Source organism: Marmota flaviventris, chromosome 4 (genome assembly GCF_047511675.1).
Source record: "Marmota flaviventris isolate mMarFla1 chromosome 4, mMarFla1.hap1, whole genome shotgun sequence".
NCBI lineage: Eukaryota > Metazoa > Chordata > Mammalia > Rodentia > Sciuridae > Marmota > Marmota flaviventris.
The window spans coordinates 134,570,945-134,594,044 of record NC_092501.1 but is presented as its reverse complement, the minus strand read 5'-3'; the positions used below and the strand labels follow the sequence as shown (position 1 = coordinate 134,594,044).

At 33.1% G+C, this 23,100-nt stretch overlaps 1 protein-coding gene across 6 annotated transcripts in view; it reads right to left on the bottom strand.

Moving 5' to 3' along the window:
- Trpc4 (transient receptor potential cation channel subfamily C member 4) overlaps window positions 1-23,100 on the bottom strand; it is a 138,410-nt gene that overhangs the window by 92,032 nt on the left and 23,278 nt on the right. For 5 of the 6 annotated variants that reach the window (XM_071610785.1, XM_027928796.3, XM_027928798.3 and 2 more), the window contains exon 2: window positions 9,098-9,616. The exons of the other annotated variant lie outside the window; for it this stretch is intronic. In XM_071610785.1, the coding sequence (XP_071466886.1) occupies window positions 9,098-9,616 (519 nt within the window). The remainder of the gene's footprint in view (window positions 1-9,097; window positions 9,617-23,100) is intronic. 6 annotated transcript variants of the gene reach the window in all.

Sequence of the window (23,100 nt, the reverse complement as noted above, 5' to 3'; positions counted from 1 at the left end):
AAACATAAGTTAACTGACCTCTATTTAGAATAATTTGATCTAATATGATGAAAGGAAAATGAGGATGAGTGATAAGTTTTCTTTCATATGTATAACTTATACATATGAATAGTGGGTGTTTCTATTTCAAAGCTACCAAAAGTTTCTTGAGAATGTAATGTTTCCAGTTCATAAATTTCTAAAAGACAAACATATAGGATTTTGTACTTTCTCAGGGAATGTGGGATGGGATAAGTTATGAAGTCCATTACTGCAAAAACTGGCAGCTTTTAATTTTGTGTAGTGATGAATGACAAGGAAAAAAAGCGGGTCACTAAATAATGACCACAGAGAAAATAACCCTGAAATGTAAATGTAAATGTTTGTACAAAAGAAACAAAAGAAATGGTTCTTTATCACTGACAAACTAAATGATCCTATCTGAATAATGGAAACCAGTTAATCTTGCTGCTAGCCCTTGCTTGTCAATCATCAAGGAGTCTGAAGTACCAATTTATGCAGAAAAGCAATTCATTTAAGAACCAAGAGAAGTATTCAGAATACAATGGAATTTTTCAAAGATGTTATTATTAGACTAATGTTTTTTGTTTTATGTCTGTGACAAATAAAACTAGTTGAAAAGAGTTGCTTCTACACATTTGTGTCTGGGAAATAGAAGAATGTACTCATCTCTTTGTAAATAAATTACTTAATCCTTTTGTATTTATTTAAAACAATATCAAATATAAGCCATGCTAATGTAAACCTAAGATTTGCTATTTTATGTTGTATAAGAGAAAAGTTATCAATTCCTAATCAGTGTTGTTAAAAATGATAACAATTTTTCAAAGGTTTGAACATACACAATTCAAAATTTAGCTTTAGGAGAAAAAGGAGTCACATTCAGATAAGAATTAGGAGGAAGTGGTTATATGTCATTTAACTAGGTGTAAAGAAACCAATGAGTATTGAATTCCAAGCTCTAAAAACCTAGTGTTAAACGCCTAATGACCTGTCATAGTTATATCTGTAGGATGACAGGTTCTGAACAGCCATTGCTTTCTCCATTATAAGGTGGCAGACACTGAATGATTGGTCAATAGGAAGGGGATGGGGTGAAGCATTAGGGTTGTCATGTTGACTTTGCCTAGCAAGAGCAGGTGTGTGCACACTCGTGGGGCAAAGAAAGTCAGGGTCTCAGCAATTGGTCAGTGAATGCACTTTGAAAAAAAGCAGGAGAGAAACTAGGAGAATGTTACTTGTAATCCCTTTTATAGTCCTCAGGATTATTTATATTATTTAGTGTAGTTTCATGTATTAAAATCCTCATTTCTGTAAGTACTGCATGTGATAATGAATCCTGGTTCTGAGTTGGAGCAGTCAGGTTCAAAGGGCATGCATAATCGATGCAAAAAATATATTTAGAAATGCAAATCAAAAGGGCAAGTTAAAATCAAGCATGTAGCACACAATGCAAGTTGCTTTCAAAAGACTGTAAGTGGAAAGAGTTAGGGAATGGGATAACCTTAGAACCTGGGATAAAATTTATGCATTAAATTTTTTGGGAAGAATACATATCTTAATATAACGGTTCAGAATGCTGATTATACTAATAGAGTTAAGAGGGATAAATCTTTGATATTCAAAATGGTAATGCAATGCATAAGGCACAGATTAATATTTATCACAAATATTAATATATTAAATGATGAACCCAAACTTTCCCTCACTTCATCATTTAATATATTAATATGACAAGTTGCATATGCTGCATGTGCTTAGTCTTTTATTTTGGGGGGTCTGTGAAGTAACAGAAAAACCCAGTGATTAATAATAATAATAATAATAATAATAATAATAATAATAATAATAATAAATAGTAATAAATAGCTACTCTTCATTGGCAAATATGCCAGGAAATATGCTAAGCTGTGGACTTACTTATGATCTTTGCTAGACAACCCATTTTAAAGGTGAGAAAACAAACACAAAATTTGTTCAAGAGTACATTTTTGTTTAGAAGAGGAAAAAAAAAATATATCCAATTCATAGACCATAGACTTTTAATGCAATATTTCATTTCAACCACATAAAGATGAGTTACTTGATACTAATAAAACATGCCCTTAGTTGATCAGAAATTTACGTGGAAGAAGATATGGTTACAGTATATGTACTAGGAATAAATCTTTTCTTTCTCTATGTTCTTGGGCTCCTTATCATCTGACAGGAGAAATATTAATGCATGAGTCCTTCCCTCCCATGGACCTGGAAGGAGCCCTCAGCCACTTCCTGCTGAGTTACTGTTCCATTTCCCAGATCTTCTCCCCACTTTTAAATAGTTTCCTACCAGACTCAGGGGCCTTGTTTTGCAGACAGAGGAAATAAACTAGTGAAAACTCTGATAATCCTGAGATGGGAGCAGGATATGCTTAGGTTGAAAGGAGGGAATCTGGATCTGGGCAGTCATAGAGCAATACAGAAAATCTCAGGCAAGGCAATGAATAAGTAGAAAGAGATGGGGAAACTTGGCAGTTTTGAGAGACACAGATGCTTTCAAAATAGCTTAAAAGATGAAGGAGGCAAAAAAGAAAAACTTGATAAATAATATCAAATCTCATGCAAATGGCGCAGTGTATGTTAAATAAGAAAACCAAACTAAAAGAAAGTCAGTAGTGACTTAGATAAATGACTCAAAGGTATTTCAGAAGAAAAATCTCAAATAAAGAGGAGACCACAACTACTTTTTCTCATTGTTCTCCTTAGAATTGCTCTATTCTCTATATTTCTATAAGAAGTATGTGATTCTCATAGAATAATCATTATAAGACATATCATTAAATAGCTTTCTCCAAAATTATTTACATTCTGATGTGAAATTTACTATCACAACATAAAATTTAGACACCCCAGACTTGAGCAAGAGTAAAAAAGAAGAAAACTAAACGTTTCTAATAAAACCAATAGCTATCAAGGGCCACTTATTGTAATTTGTAGCCAATTTAAAGCTCTTGCTTGGCTGTTGACCAGCCCTTGAATGTATTGTATCTAGCAACACACACAAGGTACTGCAGCAACAGCCAGGAAGCAATCTTGTCATTGATTCCTCTGTGGATTTTTTTTGGATGGTGGGGATGGTTAGGGGTATATCCTTGAGGTAGTTTTAAAATTTAAAAAAAATGTACATAGAGTTGTTACTTTCCCTTAACAATTATCCAAAGAACAAGAGATCTTAGCAAGGTTGGTTTTGGGTTGATAAAGAACCAACAAATGGCATTTTTCATTTTTTGGTTTGTTTTCAGTACACAGTTCATACTATAACCGGTTTGGATTGGAACAGGCAGTTTATTAAACATTATTATGGTTTTTAAAATGCAATTTGAATTTAAAACAATTCTGGCATGATGAACTAATTAGAACAGACTTTATTAAATAACAGAAGGAAAGTTAGGAAATGCAGAAAAGTCTAGCTTGAAGCAGTTTTAAGAAAACACAATTTCCTTTGTTTCTGCTCCATGATAATCATTCACCTGCTCTCCTCAACACCTAAGGCTGTGCTAATGTCACCACCCCCAGGAGTGTTAGTGCTGTGGTACCTTAGCCCCCCTTGTCTCTTCTTTGACAGGAGTCTTATTTCTTCATTTAACATTATGGATTTTTTAATAGCCTAGGAAACAACAAACATTAAATCTTGGGAGGTGTAAAGGAGTTTTACAGAGCTGTAATCACGGAATGTTGGAATCAATTCAGTTCACCATGCTGTGGAAGGCATGATTAACATGGATACCTTCCCTTTTACTCTTTTATTTTCTCTTTTAATTTACCAACACTGAATAAACAAGTAGGAAGGGTTTGAGTAGAGGGACTGTTTAAATGTTGATTTCTCGCTTCTCCAACAATCTATTAATTTATAAGACATGACCCATGTTAGTGCCAAAGTTTAAAGTTAATGCTGCAAAGCTGATGACAAATATTTATGAAAGGGAAAAGTAAGCTAAAAATATGTATGCATGCTGTTTACTACATAGAAGTTATTGTATCAGAATCAGGAAAGCTATTAAGACAGTGAATTGAAGTGCTTTCACACAAAATGATGTATTTCACTTCTTCTCACTATTATTCAACATCTTGGCTACATCGCCTGTGGGGTAATTATTTCCCAATCTTATCAACCATATATAACTGAAACTAGGTAAGATCTTTGCTCTAAAAGTAATATAAGGAATGCATCATTTCAGTGATCTAATAAGCATTAGGCATGAGGAATGACAGAAGGGAAATAATGTTAACTGCCACAAATTCTGCATTTACAAAAATCATGCCAGAAAGCACAGGCGAGTTATTTGTCTAAAACATGTCTTTAGCCACGTCTCTCACCTTTACCTAATACACAGGAGGAGTGCATGCTTCTGGATGTCCCCAGCTCTCCAGCTTCCTTTGAAACTACTCACTTCAATTAATGGCATTAAGATGTAGGTGTTGTTGGCTTCCAATCCTGGTCAAGAGACTTTCCCTGTCCATTTAAGAGTGAGACTAAAAGGATTATTGCTTCACACACACATATGCACGCACATACACACACACACACAATTTTAAATGACTAAAAGTGTTTATATTTAATTGGTATATTTACATTCTGGCCCCAATATTTAATGAAGTAACACTGAATATTATTTAATACTGTATAACTCAGATTCCTCACAAAAACAAAACAAAAACATACAGTTCATGTAGCATAGATTCATTTGGTAGTTTAAGTATAACAAACCAAGTTGAAGTTAACTCAGTCCCCCCAAAATACTGATTTGAATTGCTATAAGAATGTTTGTTTTACCAAAATATGATCAGTGTAACTCTGACATCATTATTCTAAGCACTAATAAAAATAGGCAGATTCTTCATTCTATACCTGCTGCTTACAAAAATTACACAAAATTAAAATGCAAAAATATTTATGATGTAAAAATAGTGCAAATCTTCATTTGTGGATGGTATTAGAAAAATTCTAGACCAAATTTTGCAATCAAATCCTGACAACATAACTTGTTTTAACATTTCAGTTCATAGAAAGACTACTAATAAGAGGTTAATATAAATATTAAAACTTAATGAGATTAAAAAGAAAATACTCAGGGAACTTTCCAGAACTGAGAGATTTTGCAATTTCATTTGGGTGTATTCATTATTGAGCACCTTCTACCTGACAGGTGCTGTAGAGTGACTGGTGAACAGGAGTGTTCCTGACACAGCCTAGAGGAGGAGATACAAAACAACTAAACCAGCTAATAAATGGGCAAAGGAACTGAACAGACACTTTACAGAAGAAGAAATATGAATGGTCAACAAATATATGAAAAAGTGTTCAACACATCAAGCAATTATAGAAAGACAAATTAAAACTACACTGAGTATTTATCTCACTCCAGTCAGAATGGCAGCAGTCAAGAATACATTGGCAAGGATTTGGGGAAAAGGGTACACTCATACATTGCTGGTGGGACTGCAAATTGGTGCAACCAATGGCATGGAAATTCCTCAGAAAACTTGGAATGGAGCTACCATTTGACATAGTTATCCCATTCCTCTGTATATGCCCAAAGGACTTAAAAATCAGCATTCTACAGTGATGCAACCATATCAATGTTAATAACAGCTCAATTCACAATATCTAAGCTTTGGAACCAACCTAGGTGCCCTTCAACAGATGAATGTATAGATAAAATGTTGTACATATATGTAATATTACTGAAATATTACTTAGCCATAAGAAAGAATTATTTTATGACAATTGAAAATGGATGGATCTAGGGACTTATCATGCTAAGTAAAATAAACAACAACAACAAAAAACAACCCAAAGGTTAAATGTTTGCTCTGATATGGGGATGCTAACACACAACAAGGGCGGGTGGAGAAGAAAAGTTCGGTAGATTGGACAAAGGGGAATGGAAGGAAGGAAGCAGGAAGCAGGGCTAAGAGGTAGGAAAGACAGTGGAATGATTCTGACACAACTTTCCTGTGTACATATATGAATCCACTACAGTGAATCTCTATATCATGTACAACCACAAGACTGGGATCCTAAATAGAATAAGATGTACTCCATGTTTGTATAATAAATATGTCAAATTATAATCTACTGACATGTATAACTAAAAAGAACAAATTAAAAAAAAGAAGTGCAGTGTGGGCAAGTAGGACTTTATCTCAGGGAGTGTGTGGTAGGATTTGCTTCACCGAATGTTCCCTGGGTGAGGTGGGATGTGAGAAGAGCTTTAAAGACTGAGCAGGACTTGGCCAATGTGGAGGTTAGTGAGGAGGCACTCCAGAGAGAGCATGGACCAAAGGCAGACCTCAAGCTTGTTTAGACCAAACCGAGGAAAACTTGCAGTAAAAAGGTATAAGACAAGACATCTAGGCTTAAATTTTATTTAAGACACATTATCTCACTAAAAAAAAAAAAATCTTACATCAAATGGTTTAAAATCAATACTTTTTGAATAATTTAGAAAATTTTTTTGTAAAATAGAACTTATGATATCAAAGAATATATATGAAAGTAGAATCGGATTCCTGATCTTTTTATAAGGCTATCCACCAGACAGTGTTACTTTGCTTTGGGAAAACTGTCAGCTCAAGGGTAGTATGTGCTTTGATATTGAATGAAGAACACAACAAAATTATAATAATTTTGTTTTTAAAAAAATTCTTCATTGAACCCTCAAAAGATGAAAGATGAAAATATAAGTATAATGTGTTTATAAAATGATTCTTTTAAAAGATATTAATAATGTTTATTTTCTTGTTACATGTTATATGTTGTTAGCTGTCTTTTATCTTGTTGTATTATTAGGTTCTATCACTCTCCAAAATCACAGCTTCATATTAGTAAAAAAGATACAAACATCTTAAAAGAACTCTTAGAAATGATCAAATACATTATTTTGCTTTGCTCTTGACATACCTAACTAGGGATTCGATTTGTGACTTTTTGTTCAACAGTCTTTGAAGTCAAGTTAATTCGTATATTCATGAAGTATAGGGAAGAATTTAAGCAAATGAAGAAAATGTTAAATAGGAATGAACATTTTTAATGGATTGGAAACAAAACAGAGAATAATATATATTCAGCCTTTGTCTCTCCAAATAGTCTATAAACGCTATACGAGCAGGAACATGTCACAGTGCAGTATCAAGTGCCCCATGCACTGCCTAGAATGTGTTCTGTGAAATACATGTTGAAAAGAGTTAATGAAGAAATTAATAAATGAATAGAGTGCATGAAAATGGTTTGTAGGTATGTAAGTAGAAATGAACACTCAAGATATTCATATTAAAACTTCTATCTGGGATATCTTTTGGGGGGAAGGCAGCTTAAATTGATTAAATGCCATAGATGGCACTGGAGTTTATGACTATTTTTTCCTGGGCCTTCACTAAAATCACAGTTTCCAAAGACAAGGTTAAGTCAGCTACGATGGGAGGATGAACATGAGTGTATGCAAAAAAAAATAAATAAATAAAGCTGAACTCAATCAAGCACTGTGGTGCTACCAGAGGTACAATAATAGGGAAGCATAGCTGACCACTGCTAGGTTCATTACTTTGTGGATAGAACATCCTGGGAATTTCACTCTGCTTAATATGGGCAGGATAATGTCAACACTGAACACACATATAATAAGGGAACTTTTAAAGAATCATTTTAATCCCTAAGCCCCCTTTTCCAATGAAAACGAAAGGAAGAACATCCTAATAGTTAATAATAGATCTTGAAGAAGATTTGGATAAATTCTGGGGCCCCATCAACATAGTATCTTCAGCTATCAACCGTTAATGACTTTTCACTTTCACATTTAGTCCTTTCAAAATCTTTAACCGCGTGACATTTCATCAGTTTGTCTTACAATGCCGTATTAAAGTTATTCAGTTCCTTTAGAATATTAAGTCCTTGAGTCCTAAACACAAGAGTCTAAGAAAAGACTGTCGGCAGGGACTCAAATTAACATTTCTGATTTGCCAGTCAAGAAGCAATGGACACAAAAGAATCTGCTGCCTTCATTGTTCAGGGAATATTCATTTCAACTGTTTTCAGCCTCCCATCACAGCTGGATTAGCTCAAAGAGTCAAAGAACTATAAGAAGAACTCAAGGAAGCAAATTAAGTTTTCCTGATCCTCAAGTATTTAGTGAGGAGTAATAGACAAAGCAGGCAGGAATTACATTAAATAATCAAGTCCAAGTTCAAAAGCAATTGAGCACATTTTTAAACAGGAGTCTCTTTCCTTTCTTTCTCTCTTTTCATCTTACACAGTATTTTTTTCTGGCTATTGTTTTGAAACAGATATTACTGTCATTCAAGAATGAATAAAGACTCAATATTTTTTGAAGATAAAAATAAATAGTTTTTGAGAATTCACACACAAATTGTGGTGGAAACATAAAGCAATAATGCTGGGTGGAAAATGTAACAGGTTTGAGGTTCCTTGGTTAAATATTTCAAATTTATGTAAATTTCATGAGAAAATTTGTAATATTTCTACAGGTCTTTAACTTCTTATTCCTGACAAATCAATCAACTAAGAAATGACAGATGTTTCATCTAATGTTGGATTAAAGGCTTTTCCTTGAATAACTTCTAATAATGTATTTTATTAATATTTCAAAATTTTCTAGAGTCTTCCCACAATCTACACATCTTACAGATCCCATGGACCTGAGAGGAAAAAATTTCAAGTAGATCCATATATTTGAAATACTATGAATATTAAGTCCATTAAGTGAGAAAACTCAAAGAGATGTATATGTGACCCTGTAAAATTATAAGTGGTCCAGCGAGAACTCCCGCAATCTGGAGATTCTGAAATTCATTAGCTTCTCATTTTATTACAAGTAAGTGTGTATATTTTAACACAGATGCCCCAAATCATTACCGTTTATCAAACCACTTATTACCACCCTTCAATGTGAAGATAATTATTAGTCCAGCAAACAGTAGATGTCATCCACTTACAGGTGAATAGAAAAAAATAATATAATACTCAAAACTAAATCATGAATAGCAGTTTGCTTCAGTGGGAATAGACTCTATGGCACTTTGATAGAGTGGCAACACTCACCTCTTTCTGACGGTACTTAATGGCCAATTTTAGTCTTGCAAGATCATTTCCACTTTGTTCTTCAATCAGACTATTGTCATCTCGGTAATTAAGAATGATTTCCAGTTCTCTGGAACTTCTTGTCTGATCCAAGAGGTCCTTAGCAAATTGCTTGCACTGTCTTGACAGCTCCTCATACTCAGACTTGAATTCATTTTCCACCTTACTCAGTTCCTGAAGCTCCCAGCTTAACTGAAAGGCTGTGAGGAAAGGATCTTCGCTTGACAGTGCAATAAGAGAGGGGCTGGCCAAGGCCTTGTAGATGTTGAGTCTGGAACGTGAGTGACGGAGGCTGTCCACGTCTGAACTGGAGACACATTCAACACAGTTACAACGGACCTCATGGGGTCGGGGCACTGAAACACCTTTCTGGACCAAAAGTTTTATTATCTCATAATTATTTGTATGGGCTGCCAAAATGATGGGTGTAATGTCCGGAGTGAATTCAGAGAACTGCTTATCAAGAAGTATGGGAGGCACCTGGAAAAAGAAGGAAACAGAAATATTGAATATTTATTCATTTGTTCAAGCTTGTGAATTTCAAACCGCATACAGGAACAAGGTTGAACAAGGCTCATAAATCTTCTGCTGAGTTTTTGCAGGAGAGATATGTCTTTTTTTTCCCTCCCCCCCAAAAAAAGACAAGAAAGAAGTAGAAGAAAAAATAACTTTCAAATATAAGGGCACATCATTTTTTTCATTCTTTCTATAATGTGAATTCTGACCTTTCTTGAAAGCTTAATGTTGGTGTCTATGGAAACTTTTTACTTGATGGAAGACTTTCTTACTCCCAACTTATTTGCTTTGCTTTGCTTTTCTGGAGAGGTTAATTTCTTAAATAATCAAGAAATATCCGGAAAAAAACAAATAGTGTAAAACAAGATGCTCCTCTTGTAATTTCTCAGTTCAATTTTCTTCATTCATTTGATTTTTTTTTTTTTACTGTCTTCACCTCTGCTGGTGATTAAGGGTGGCTGCGCAGAAATAAATAGACTAGCCTCAGGCTGTGTCTTTACATCTTTCTCTTTGGGGCATGATTTCCAGATGAGAAATCTCCATTGATAACATTATTGTTTCATTGGTTATGAACAAACAAAGAATTTGGTCATCATTGTGAATTCTTGTTGTGGGCCAGCCCTGGGCTGTGTGTGAGGTATGAGCATTTGAGCATATGGGAGGACTGGCCTGATGTTGCATGCTCTTTGGGCGTGCAACACAAGTGGGCACTTTCCTCTCGCTCTGCCTTTGATCCCACACAGTACCTGAGATGGGTGTGACTTGCCAAAATGTCAATCAATCTACTGACCATAAGACATCAGGAAGCTAGACTCAACCCCCTGAAACCTGACCCTTTGCCTTATTTTTAAAGAACATTCCATCAAACCTCCCTTTGTGCCCCTTCTATAAAAATAAAAAATCCAGATGCAAGCTCTCTCTTTCCAATGGACCCCTAAGGTTGAGAGCTGTCCTGGAATTTGAAAAGGTATTTCTATGTGCTTATGTGCTTTCTTCGCAGTTTTCTCAGTTATTGATGTAGCCAGATTTTGTGAACCCAGCATAGGTCACTAGCCCAGCTAGCTGGAGATAAATTCTCACTGAATCAGGTCACTAAAATGTTTATGTATGGTTGCCCTTTGGTTATATTCTAAGGATGGAGATGATGAATATAATAACATCCATTGTTTACTAAGAATCTTTTGGGTACATTAACCCTCACCTTTCATTATTCATGTTTTATAGATAGTGTTCCTTGGTAAGTAAGTGAAGACATGTGATTTGAGCCCAGGTCCACCTGTCTGACAGGCAAAACTGTGTATATCGCACTGTATTCTTGCTGTAGTATTGTAGGTTTAATATTTATTATTGCTGGCACAGTTACAGAGTCTTCTATGAAAATAAAGGCTACAAAAAGACAAATTCAGTGCGGCAGAAACAACAAAGGCATGTGTCACATTAAAACATATGAAATGTGAAGGAGAGCACAGAGAGATTAACAGAACAACAACCATGCCCAGAAAAATGACATTCATAAGGAAGCTTCTATTACGCCACCTTCAAGTAGAGGGGAAATTTTTACATGTGATTAAAAATATGTTTTTAATTCACCTCACTATTTAAAATATCCATTTGTTTTCTAAGAAACACTACATAAAGATTGAAGGGATGAAGTAATCTTTTAAAAGTTATTTTAAGATATATGTAATTAATTGACAGTGATGATAGTAAAAACCACTATTTTAAAAATGTTTATTAGTAGAGGAATGAGAATGCCTGTTGAGATAGAATTTTGCATTTATGTGTGGGATCAGTACATACTTACGCCTTATTAAGTATTTATCGTTCATTTTAAAGATAATATGAATTGAAATTTAATTATGCATTCATTATAAAGAGAAAGATTACATTAATCAAAATCAAACTACAGGTAATTTTCAATTAAATAAACATTATGTATTTTTTGTAGTAGACATTTAGGAAAAACAAAACAATTTCAGTGAGTTTCTATGATAGACACATATTTAAATGACAGATATAATTAGAAGGAGTATTCAAGATTCAGTATAATTTCATTCTAGGTTTGTATTTTTTTATGCTGTCAACAATTTGAAATTTATTAACCATGAAATTCAGCTTTGCAGTATATTGCAGGAAATTTTATGGAGAAAATAAGCATGATATGACCATCTTGAAAAATGCATTTTTCAGAAATGTGTCAGTGTCATAGTATTAGAGACACAGCGACATAATGGTTTAAATATATGAGAATATTCAAGAATTTTGTTTGTGAGTTTTAATACTCCATAAATCATGGTGAGTTTAATTTTTTTGAAAGATGTGACTACCTTGAATTGTATCTTTCATATGGAACTTCAATTTTGAAGATAATTTTTGAATGGCATTATTTTATAGGTCCATAGCATAAATATAATTTATTGGCCCATAGGTGATTATTTTTTATGTTATATAATTTTAATTATTTTAGAAATGTGGTCTAAATTCAACATTATACGTTGTCTTTAGCACTAATTAACCAGAACTCGGCAGGACAGAGATGACAGGACACTGGGAACAGTTAGCTTTATCTTTACTCCACCTGAGGCTCTGCTGGGACTGTGGTGCAGATGAGTAGGCAAACATTAGTGTTTATCTAGGTCCCAGAAGATAGGCTTGGTTCCTCTCCATTCCATTAAGACAGTAATAATAGTATAAAAGCACTCAGTGTCCTTACCAAGCCACCCCTTCTGCAATCCTCACTGCTATGTTTTACCTGTGGTTTGTCCCTCAAAGGGTCATGTGTTGGAGCCTTAATCAGGCTGTCTTGAGAGGTTGTGGGACCTGTAGGAGTTAGGGCTTAGTGGAAGGTGATTAGGTCACTAGTGCACAACATTCTCGAGTGAAATTAATGTTTCTCTCAAAAGACGAGGTTAGTTTTCTTGAAACTAGACTAGGTCTCATGAGAGTGAGCTATGCCTTGCAGGGTTGAACTGGTATCATGAAATTGGGTTGTTAGAAAGCAAGTCAACGTCCCCTCTGCCTCACTCATATGTGCCCTTTCTGAATGGGGCTATTTCCCCTTCCACTTCTACCCCATGAGTTGATGCAGCCTGATGCACTCCAGAGTAGATGCTAGAACCATAATTTTAAACTTCTCTCACCCAGAACTGTGAGCCAAATATATCTTTTTTTTTTTTTACACATATCCATCCTCAGGTATTTTGTTATAGCAACACAAAATGTACCTTCCATTCTTCTGCATATAAAATGTGCCTTTTCTCCTTTTTATTACTGAATTTTGATTCATTCTTTAATTTAGAAAACATATTGATTCATTGCTTTAATTATTAATTTTATATTTGTTATTATTAATTTTATATTTGTTATTAAATATATACATTCAGGAAAATGCATAAATATTAACATATGAATAATACAATTTTTAATGTTACTTTATCTAGCATATTTTGAAGGATAAATTAAATATTGGAATAGTTATAAACAGGAAAAGAAGCCTGGTAACTATTATATTTTGAACAAGAATTAAAACAATGGAAAAGAAAAAGCTGTGATTGCCCTCTGATTAACCCTGTAGACATGAGGTTTTGAGTTCAATCTTGAGCACTATAAAAAAGGGGGGGTTCACAGTGTGATGATTCATTACATTCATACAATAGGTATGTATGATATAATAATGGCTAAAAAGGGTAGTCAGCATTTACATCTCCTTAAATCTTTTTTTTTTTTCTTTTGGTACTGGGGATGGAACCCAGGGGTGCTGAACTACTGAACCACTTCTCCAAAATTTTCTATTTTTTATTTTGAGACAAGGTCTCCCTGAATTGCTTACAGCCTTGCTAAATTCCTGAGGCAGACCTTGAATTTAATGATCCTCAGGTTTCCAAGCCTCTGGGATTACAGGAGGGTACCACCATGCCCAGCCCATATCCTTAAAGCTTTTAAAAGTCTTATTAACAGGTGATAATTGTATATATTTATGTGATACAGTTTACTGACATTGGCACTTTTTACTGACATTCTGCTGAAGGTTTTACTGCCCTCTTAAACTACCTTCAGCCAGGGTAATGGGCAGTATTGAAGGAATAGAGCTGACAGCAAAACACAGTGACTCAGAGACAACTGCAGTGGAGACATTTATAAGAAGGTTATCTACTTTCCTACATACTAAAAACTCAGTAATTTAAAGATGTCTTAAAGCATAAGGTATTTAATCTCAAAATCATTTGGGAAACCTGGAAAACTGCTTTTTGCCCTTTTCTCATGCTTCATTTTCAATCGGGTCTACTCTCCCTCATTCCCTGTCCTGTGCTTTGTTTAGCATCTTCAATATGAAACTCTCTTTCCTTTTGTTTCTCTATTGCTACACATTAAGAGAATTTTTATAACATTTAAAATACATAAGTCATGGTTGGTGATCAGTAATTATTACCAAAAAATTGTTTTAATAAAAACACATCTTTTTTTTAATTTTCAAAATTTCAAATTTTCCATTTGGCTTAATGAAGGACAGATGCAATTATCAGGAGCATAGCTTTGCAGGTGAAAATCACATTATGCTTGACTTATTTTAGCTAAAATAGAATCTATAGATATAGAAGAATTATACCCAGGCAAACACACATGTATAAAAATACATACATTACCAATAAACAAACAATACATCTCAACAATTTTTTACAAATTCTAGTTATTAAATTACATATTCCATCCAGTTATCTTATTTTAAAAAGAATCCTGAAATCCGATACTTGCCTCTGTTTTTATTGAATTAGCATTTGTTTAACATTTCTAAACTTTGCCATATTATTAGTTATATTACTACCTGAATCATTGTAATGTCAGATAGTATTAAAATTATTGACATACATGAGGAATATATTAACTCATGAACAAAAATATAGTAGTTTTTTTGGTTACAATATACATGTTTGAACTATTCAAACTGAAGAATAAAATTTTAGAAGCAAAATTTGTCTCAAAGTGACATTTATCCAATTTGAAGGTATTCATTTTCTTAAATTCAGTATTTATCAAAATATGTTGTATTGATAAAAATAAATTTATTTCCATAATATCATATGGTGTATTTAAGGTGTTAAGAAAAATAATCCATATTCTAACCTGGCTCTTTTCATCATTAGCTGTATTACATGTGAAAGACTCTTAAAATCTTTATTATATGCAAAATAATATCCCTTCTAACATGAAAGTTTTATGAGTCAAATACCTTTTTTATATTCCAGCTGATAGCACAATAATGGAAACTATGTTAAACATGCAGTTTTTCAAGTACTCAGTAAAATTTTGTTGAATTCTGAGTTTCATTTTGTTTTTAGCTTTAATTTTTTTTAATCTGATGTATCAAGAGCATAGTTGTAAAACCTCAGAATTATAAATATTAAATTTATCTCTCATAGATGCAGATGTTTGCCTAATTCAAACCAACATAAGACAGTTTCAACTGAAAATTGTATTTTAAATTCATTTAACAGCAGTTATTTAGAATATTAGAAATTCATACACACACAAATACAGACATTGAAACATGAACTCCTTGCACAAAATAATGAGTGTCTACTATATGAATGAATAAATCAGTAAATTAATGAATAAATAAAAGAATGGACAGATGAATAAATTAGGTTACAATATTATTTAAACAAACAACTGTATTATTTTAGGACTAAATATCTGTTTCAAAGGCAAAACAGGGGCTGGGCTTGTGGCTTAGCAGTAGAGCACTCGCCTAGCACATGTGAGGCTCTGGTTTCAATCCTCAGCGCCACATAAAAATAATTAAATAAAATGAAGGTATTGTGTTCAACTACAACTAAAAAAATAAATATTTAAAAAAAAAGACAAAACAGCTTGCAAATTTTTACTTATGAAGAAAAGAAACTCCCTGATATTAGCAGGGTTAAGGGTTTACCAGTATGCTCACAATTGGTCGGAAACAGCAAAGATTCTTGTGTTTTCTGCTATTTCTTACTAGTTGCAACCTTAAATTTGCTCAGAGTTTGATCTGACACTTGGTGAAACCTTGATCCAGAAAATAATTATAAAAAGCAGTTTCAAAGGAATTGGCCACCGTTCCATACATATTGCTCTCATTCCAGGGTTCTTAAATATTTGTGTGTTGTGCACTCCTTTGGAAATCTGAGGCAGCTCTTGGACCCTAATTCAGAAAGAATACTATTTCTAAGCAAAATGCATATATTATAGTGTATTTAAAAAACACACATGATGTAGTAACAAATATACTTATCTATTAATTTGTTCAATAAAACCTTAGTGGAAGGAAATTAGACTAATTTTGAAGTATAACTAACATATAATAAATATATCAGTGATAAGAAAATACTTATGATTTCTACTACTGACCAAGGTATATGCACTGTCATTAAAGTGAAGCTTTGGGCCTATATTTGTAATGGAAATTAATTATATATTTTATTTAGAAGTTAGTAAAAATAGATATGTACTACTTCTCATCCTATTTCATAGATATGTTTGGTATTTACGTCTCACATCTCTAAAAAGCTCTTCAAGTCTTATTAAATTGCAATTAGAAGACTCAAGTGGGGTTTTTAACTAGAAAGCACTAACCCAGACAGCTGATTTTTTAAAAATATTTTTTTTAGTTGTAGATAGACATAATGCCTTTATTTTGTTGATTTATTTTTATGTAGTGCTGAGGATGGAACCCAGTGCCTCACAGATGCGAGGCAAGTGCTCTACCGCTGAACCACAGCCTCAGCTCAAGATAGCTAATTTTTAAGAGCAGTGAGTAGAAAATTACAAAGATCCTCTAGAAAGAAAAGAAAGCTTTATATTTGAATTTTTAAAAATAATGTGTTTCTCTTTGCTGAAAGAGAATATTCTATGATTACAAATATTCTAGTATATCAAGGGACACCCCCTAAACAGGTTTACTTCATTCAGGCAAAGATCCAGAAGGCTTATCATGTAAATAAAATAATTTAAAGGAGAAATGAAGAGCAAATGGACAAAAGGAAATATTTAGGCATAAAAAAGAAATTTCAATTCTAAAGCAATAATGGGTCTGTAGAGATTTCACCAGGTTTTTGATTAAAATAATGAAATCAATGACATACAATTAGACACATCCTGGTGAAATCCCAAACTTTCAAGATACAAAAGTAAAAACAATATACTTAAGTCATCAGAGATACAGAATGAGTAAAAACAGAAATGGAACTGACATCAAACATTGTATCTGTCTCCATAACTTTCCTATGTTCATATATGAATACATGACCATTGAAACTCCACATCATGTACAACTACAAAAATGGGAAGTTATACTTCATGTATATATAGTATGTCAAAATACACTCCAGTGTCATGTATATCTAAAAAGAACAAATAAAAAATTCTGCAAGATCATGTGATTGCATCTACAGATAACTGTCAGCAAAAGAGTGGGACTCAAGAATTCCACATCCAGCCAACTTATCATCCTCCTATTAAGATGTTTTACAAGACACTGCTGGCTGTGCTAGAATTCAGAATGGGTATAATTCAGAAGGTATATCCCTACATATTCTATAGAAGCAAATATCCCAGAAGGTATTATAACCAAATGTATGTGAACACTTCTAGATAGGTGGAGAAAAAAGGAGAAATAATATCAAGCAATAAATCTTGCAATGTCCAGAGATATCTGGAACGTTCATTTATATTTTGCCTGGGGTCTAGGAAGATAGATGATAAGTAAGGATACTGGAAGCAGAAAAGCATGTTGAAAAATAATATCTTACAATATTTTGGAATTCAGTTTTCAACGATTTCACTTAAATCTAGGAATTTGTGGGTAGGGTGCAAGGTTGGAGAATAAGGAAACAAAATATTTTTCAATTTTACTGAATCTCTTATGTACAAGAAAAATTTTCAGTGGATGTATAGCCTTTCTTTCAATTTGAGACAATAGGCATATTTACACTAGTGTAATAATAGATATCATTGGTTTATAATTTCTATATTTTTATAATTATATCAGTTTTCTCCTTTACTTTTTGATTCTTGATGAGTCAGTAAGTAACTAGAATCTGGATACTAATAAAGAAATTTTCTTCTAAATAAAAAGGATCGAAAACAAAATGACGTTTATTATAAAATTCTCTAGAATGAGGACCATTACTTGCTAACATTTTGAAATCTGAAAAGAATAAACCACAGCATTGAGAGTGAACACACTTTTAGCGTTTACTTCAGAAATGCACTTTTTAATTTTTATGATATTCTTAACTATAATTCATTACAACATATATTTTGAAATGTGATAACATTGTACATGAAAAGGTATTTAAGAAATTCACCACTTTTCCTAAATATTATAAGGATTATTTACTAAAAACTAATAGCAAAACTCATAATAAAGAGTGAAAACATTTCCCATTAATATTAGAAATTTTAAGAAAACTTCAGCTAGAAAAAAAAGGATGAAATCCTGTTCTTGGGCTGGGGATATAGCTCAGTTGGTAGGCTTCTTGCCTTGCTTGCACTAGGCCCTGGGTTCAATCCCTAACACTCCCCGCCCCCCCCCCCCCAAAAAAAAATCTGTTCTTTGCAGCAACATGGATTAACTTGGAAGACATAATGTTAAGTGAAATAATTCAAGCAAAGAAAGACAAATGCCTTATAATCTCACACATACAATCTAAAAGGCTGATGTCATAGAAGTAATAAGTAGAATAGTGTTTATCAGAGATTAGGGAAAGTGGAGGTAGGAGAGAGATGGGAGATGGGTGTGACTGGTCAGTAGGTGCAAAGTTGGTTAGGAAGAATAGCTTTTGGTGTTCTATTGCACAGTAGTGTGAGGACAGCTAGTAACATCATAGTGTATATTATAAAACATAAATAGATGCTTTTGAATGTTCTCAATGGAAAGAAATGTTAAATGTTTGAGGTGGTAGATATGCTAACTTTGCTGATTTGATCATAAACAATACATACATGAACAGAAAAATCACACTTTACCCTCTTTATATGTACAATTATCATGTGTCAAAACAAAATGAAGCATAAAAAAATGAGACCAGAAATTCTGCAACTGCTAGAAGAGGCTCAACACTCCAATATTTTGGTGCAGGAAGTGACTTTCTTAACAAAACCAAGAAATCAAAATGAAAAACGAAAATCAATAAGTGGGATGGTACCAAATTAAAAACTTCTGAATAGCAAAGGAAACAAGAGAACAAAAATAAAACCTACAGAATAGAAGATTTTTTGTAGTTTCTCCCTGACAATTGATTAATATACAGAATACATAAATATCTCAAAACATTTAACACTAAAAAAACAAACAACCCAATCAATAAATGGGCAAAAGAACTAATCAGACTCTTCTCAAAAGAAGAAATACAAATGGCCAATAAATGTATGAAAAACATTTCATCATCTCTAACAATCAGGGAAATGCAAATCAAAACTAGATTGAGATTTCATCTCATTCTAGTTAGAATGTCAATCATCAAGAATACAAGTAATAAATTCTGGCAGGGATGTTGAGGAAAAGCTACATACATTTGGGTACAACCACTTTGTAAAGCAGTATGAGATTAAAGACTAGGAATGGAACCACTATATGACCCAGCTATCGAACTCCTTGGTATTTAACCTAAAGAAGTAAAATTAGCATACCATGGTGATATAGCACATCAATTTTGATAGCAGTGCAATTCACAAGTTATGGAACAAGTTATAGCCAAGTTATGGAACCAATTCCAGAGGCCATCAACAGATGGTTGATGGATAAAGAAAATATGGCATATATACACAATGGAGTTTTACTCAGCCATAAAGAAGAATGAAATTATGTCATTTGCTGATAAATGTATTTAACTGGGGAACATCATGTGAAATGAAATAAATAAGACTCAGAAAGTCAAGCATTGAATGCCCTCTCAGAAGTAGAAGTCAGAACAAAATAAGGAGAAAAGGGGGAATGGATGATACCATAGAAATAGAAGGTAGATTGTAAGAGGATTGAGGAGTGATTGGAAAACCTCGGGATTGTGGAATGGAATTGACCAAATTATGCAACTACATATATTAATATGTCACAGTGAATTTCACCTTCATCTATAAAGCACCAATGAAAAGAAAAGTATAAATGAATAGAAGATCAGAAAAGTAGAGGAGGGGAAACCAGGGAGGAAGGAGGGGATGAAAATAGGAAGAAGTGGAGCAAATTATAATACATGCATGTATGATTATGTCAAAATGAAACACAGTATTATGTATAACTAAAATGCATTAATAAAAACATTAAAAATGAATTAAGACAAATCTGTTTCTGTTTAACAGATTACATAGTTAAAACCTTTGAAAAGCCAAGAAGAGAGAGTCTAAGTTAGAAGTATTATTAAGGTATAATAAAACATGTATACAAAAAATCCATATCTTTCTCTTCGTTAGCAAGTTGTAAGTGAAAATAATTGCATGTACAGTTTAAAAAAAGTGGTTATTATTAACAATGACAGTTTACAATAGTTATGAATAAATATGGATATTAAAAGAGAAACTGTATATACCATCATTTTTGTAATGATAGAAAAAATAAAACCTACTAGAAGAAAAACTAAAGCCCTATCCTGGGCATAAAATAAAATCCAGAAATGAGGAACATGTTATGTTTCTGGAAAAGAAGATTAAATATCATAATTATGTCAATTTTCTTAAAAGATATGTTAATTTAATATCATTTAATTGAAATATTGTATTCATTTTTATTGAGAACAAAATTAATTTATATATTAATATGGAACACTATATCCAAAAATGGTTAAAAATTATGAAAATTGTAAGATCCAAAAACAGCAAGAAATATGAATCCCCTGAATAGAATTTTGATCAGAATAATAATTCTTCTTTTGATTATCTGTGAAAAAGTGGAATAGCTATTCAATTGGAAATGTAGCTGATTTGTTAAATGGCACTGAGACAATTTTCCACACAAACAAAATTAGGTCTCTCTCACTTCATGATAGTACATTTGAGATGGAGTAATTATTTAAATGTTAAAAAACAAAAAGCAATACCATTTTAGAAAAGCGTAGTTGTATAGGCCAGGGTTGGGGGAAACTCTTAAAGCTAGATTTGAAACAGAATGGAAAACTCTGTATGTCATACCCTTCTTGAGAAAAATGGCCAAAGATACCACATAAACTAACAAAGAAAGTAAAATATTTGCAACCTGTAAAATATACTTAATAATTCTACTGCACAAAGAGAACTTATCAATCTAATAGAAAACTAGAAGCAACCCAATGGATAACTAGACAATTATAAACAGGTATTTCACAGAAGAACAGCCAAGGGTCAGAAGCACAAAACCAATGATCCTTTTTTCATTCACAGTGAAGAAAAGGAAAATTAAAGCACAAAAATTCAATTGTTTGCCATCAAATTGCCAAATTTGAAGAGCTATGGAGATAGGTACTTTCATTCACTAAAAGTTAGAGAAATGTAGAATGTTACAGCCTTGTGGAGAGTATCTGGTACTTATATGAATCCTGAGATCCACATTCTCACTTCTGGGAACACTTTCTATATAAGACACAGAGAGAATAGTTTCTTACACAGCTAGCCCTCATCCCCAAATTCTACTTCCACAGATTCAATCAACCACATATAGAAACCATTTGGAAAAAAAAAAATGTCTCAGTGGGGCTGGGGTTGTAGCTCAGTGGTAGAGCGCTTGCCTAGCATGTGTGAGGCACTGGGTTCAGTTCTCAGCACCACATATACATAAGTAAAATAAAGGTCCATTTACAACTAAAAATATATTTTAAAAAAATGCCTCTGTTGAATATGTTCAGGTCTTTTTTTCTTATCATTATTCACTAAAGAATTCAGTGTGATTATTTACATAACATTTATTTGCATTAAGTATTATAAGTAATCTAAAGATAAATTAAATGGAAGGACATGTGTAGTTAATCTTCAAATGCTATACCCTTTACATAAGGGACTTGAGCATGTATGGATTTTGGTATACAAGTGCATCTTGGAACAATAGATATTAAAAGAGAACTGTATATACCACCATTGTTTGTAATGATAGAAATTGGACATTACCTACTTGTTTTTAAAAAGTGAAACAGTTGAACATATCCCTGTATAAACTATTATGTTTGCATGAAATATTTGAAGTAAAAAGAATGTTGTGTGTATCATTATGAAAGGATGCTCTCAGGTCTCATTTTGTCATGCTGGAGAGTTGTAGCATAATTATTTACATAAAGGCTTCTTTTTTTAGGTTCATTAAACACTGGTTGATAATCTATTTAACATCAGACACTGTCCTTGATATTCTCTCATTAGACCTTAACTACTTTTTTTTTTGGTGAACAAATACCTCTGTATGCAGGTTGAACCTGTATATTCAAATGTACTTGGCACCACATCCCAGTGTACATCCGAAAGCCTGATCATTTCAGCATCAAACTCACCACTCACAATTCTCTTGTTGCATTGTGCCTTTTCCTTCCCACTTACCCAATGATACTATTCAGATATTACATTTCCTATGATGCCTTTTGGCAGAGTTGAACCGTTAAGCTGCCTGTTTTGTCATCCATGGAGGTAGTGGGAAAAAAGTTCCACAGAAGAGAGCATACCTATTTTCAGAAAATAAGTTTGTGAGAATAATAAGGACAGCAAGAACATACTGCACAATTCTTGATTCCTGTTTCTCCATTAAGGCTTTTGTTATAAAATACTTTTAATTTTACGCCAACTTTGGGTAGTAATGCATCTAGTATAAGTACTAATGACAACAATGATGGCCAATTTCCATTTTTGTGAAGTTTATATTCATTTTAAATTGCATTGGCTATATCTTTTTATTATACGTCTATTCAAAGTCTACTTTGAATTAAAAATCCCAGTATAGAAATACATTTATTTATTTGAAAAAGTACATGAAGCATGCAATAAACATAACTCCAGAACAACATAGGAGTCAGACTTAGTTCAGAAATACGATGCATACTTGAATCAAATGAACGAGGATAGAGAAGAAACTATTTTAACTTCATTGATGCTATACATGCAAACAGGCCGGGAGATTGATGATGACAATGGAATCAATAGCTGACATGTAAACACATCATGTGGTTTGCCCTGTGCTAGGACCTTGTGCCTCAGTTTAGTCAATCCTCAAAATGATTTTTGGAGGTAAGAATTATATTCTTCATATGAGTGAGAATGACACATCGTAGAGAAGTTAAATACTCGTCTGTGGTACACAGAAACCCATGCAGCCTAACTCCAGATTCTACATTCTTCAAAAGACTATCTGTCTTAAGGCAAAGCAGCTGTGACAATCTGAGAACAGCTCAGGTAACAAGAGTAAGAGGCTCTGCAGTACAGCCCGCCCCCATGGTAGTTAGCTCTGTGAAAATGACAAAGCCAATTAATGT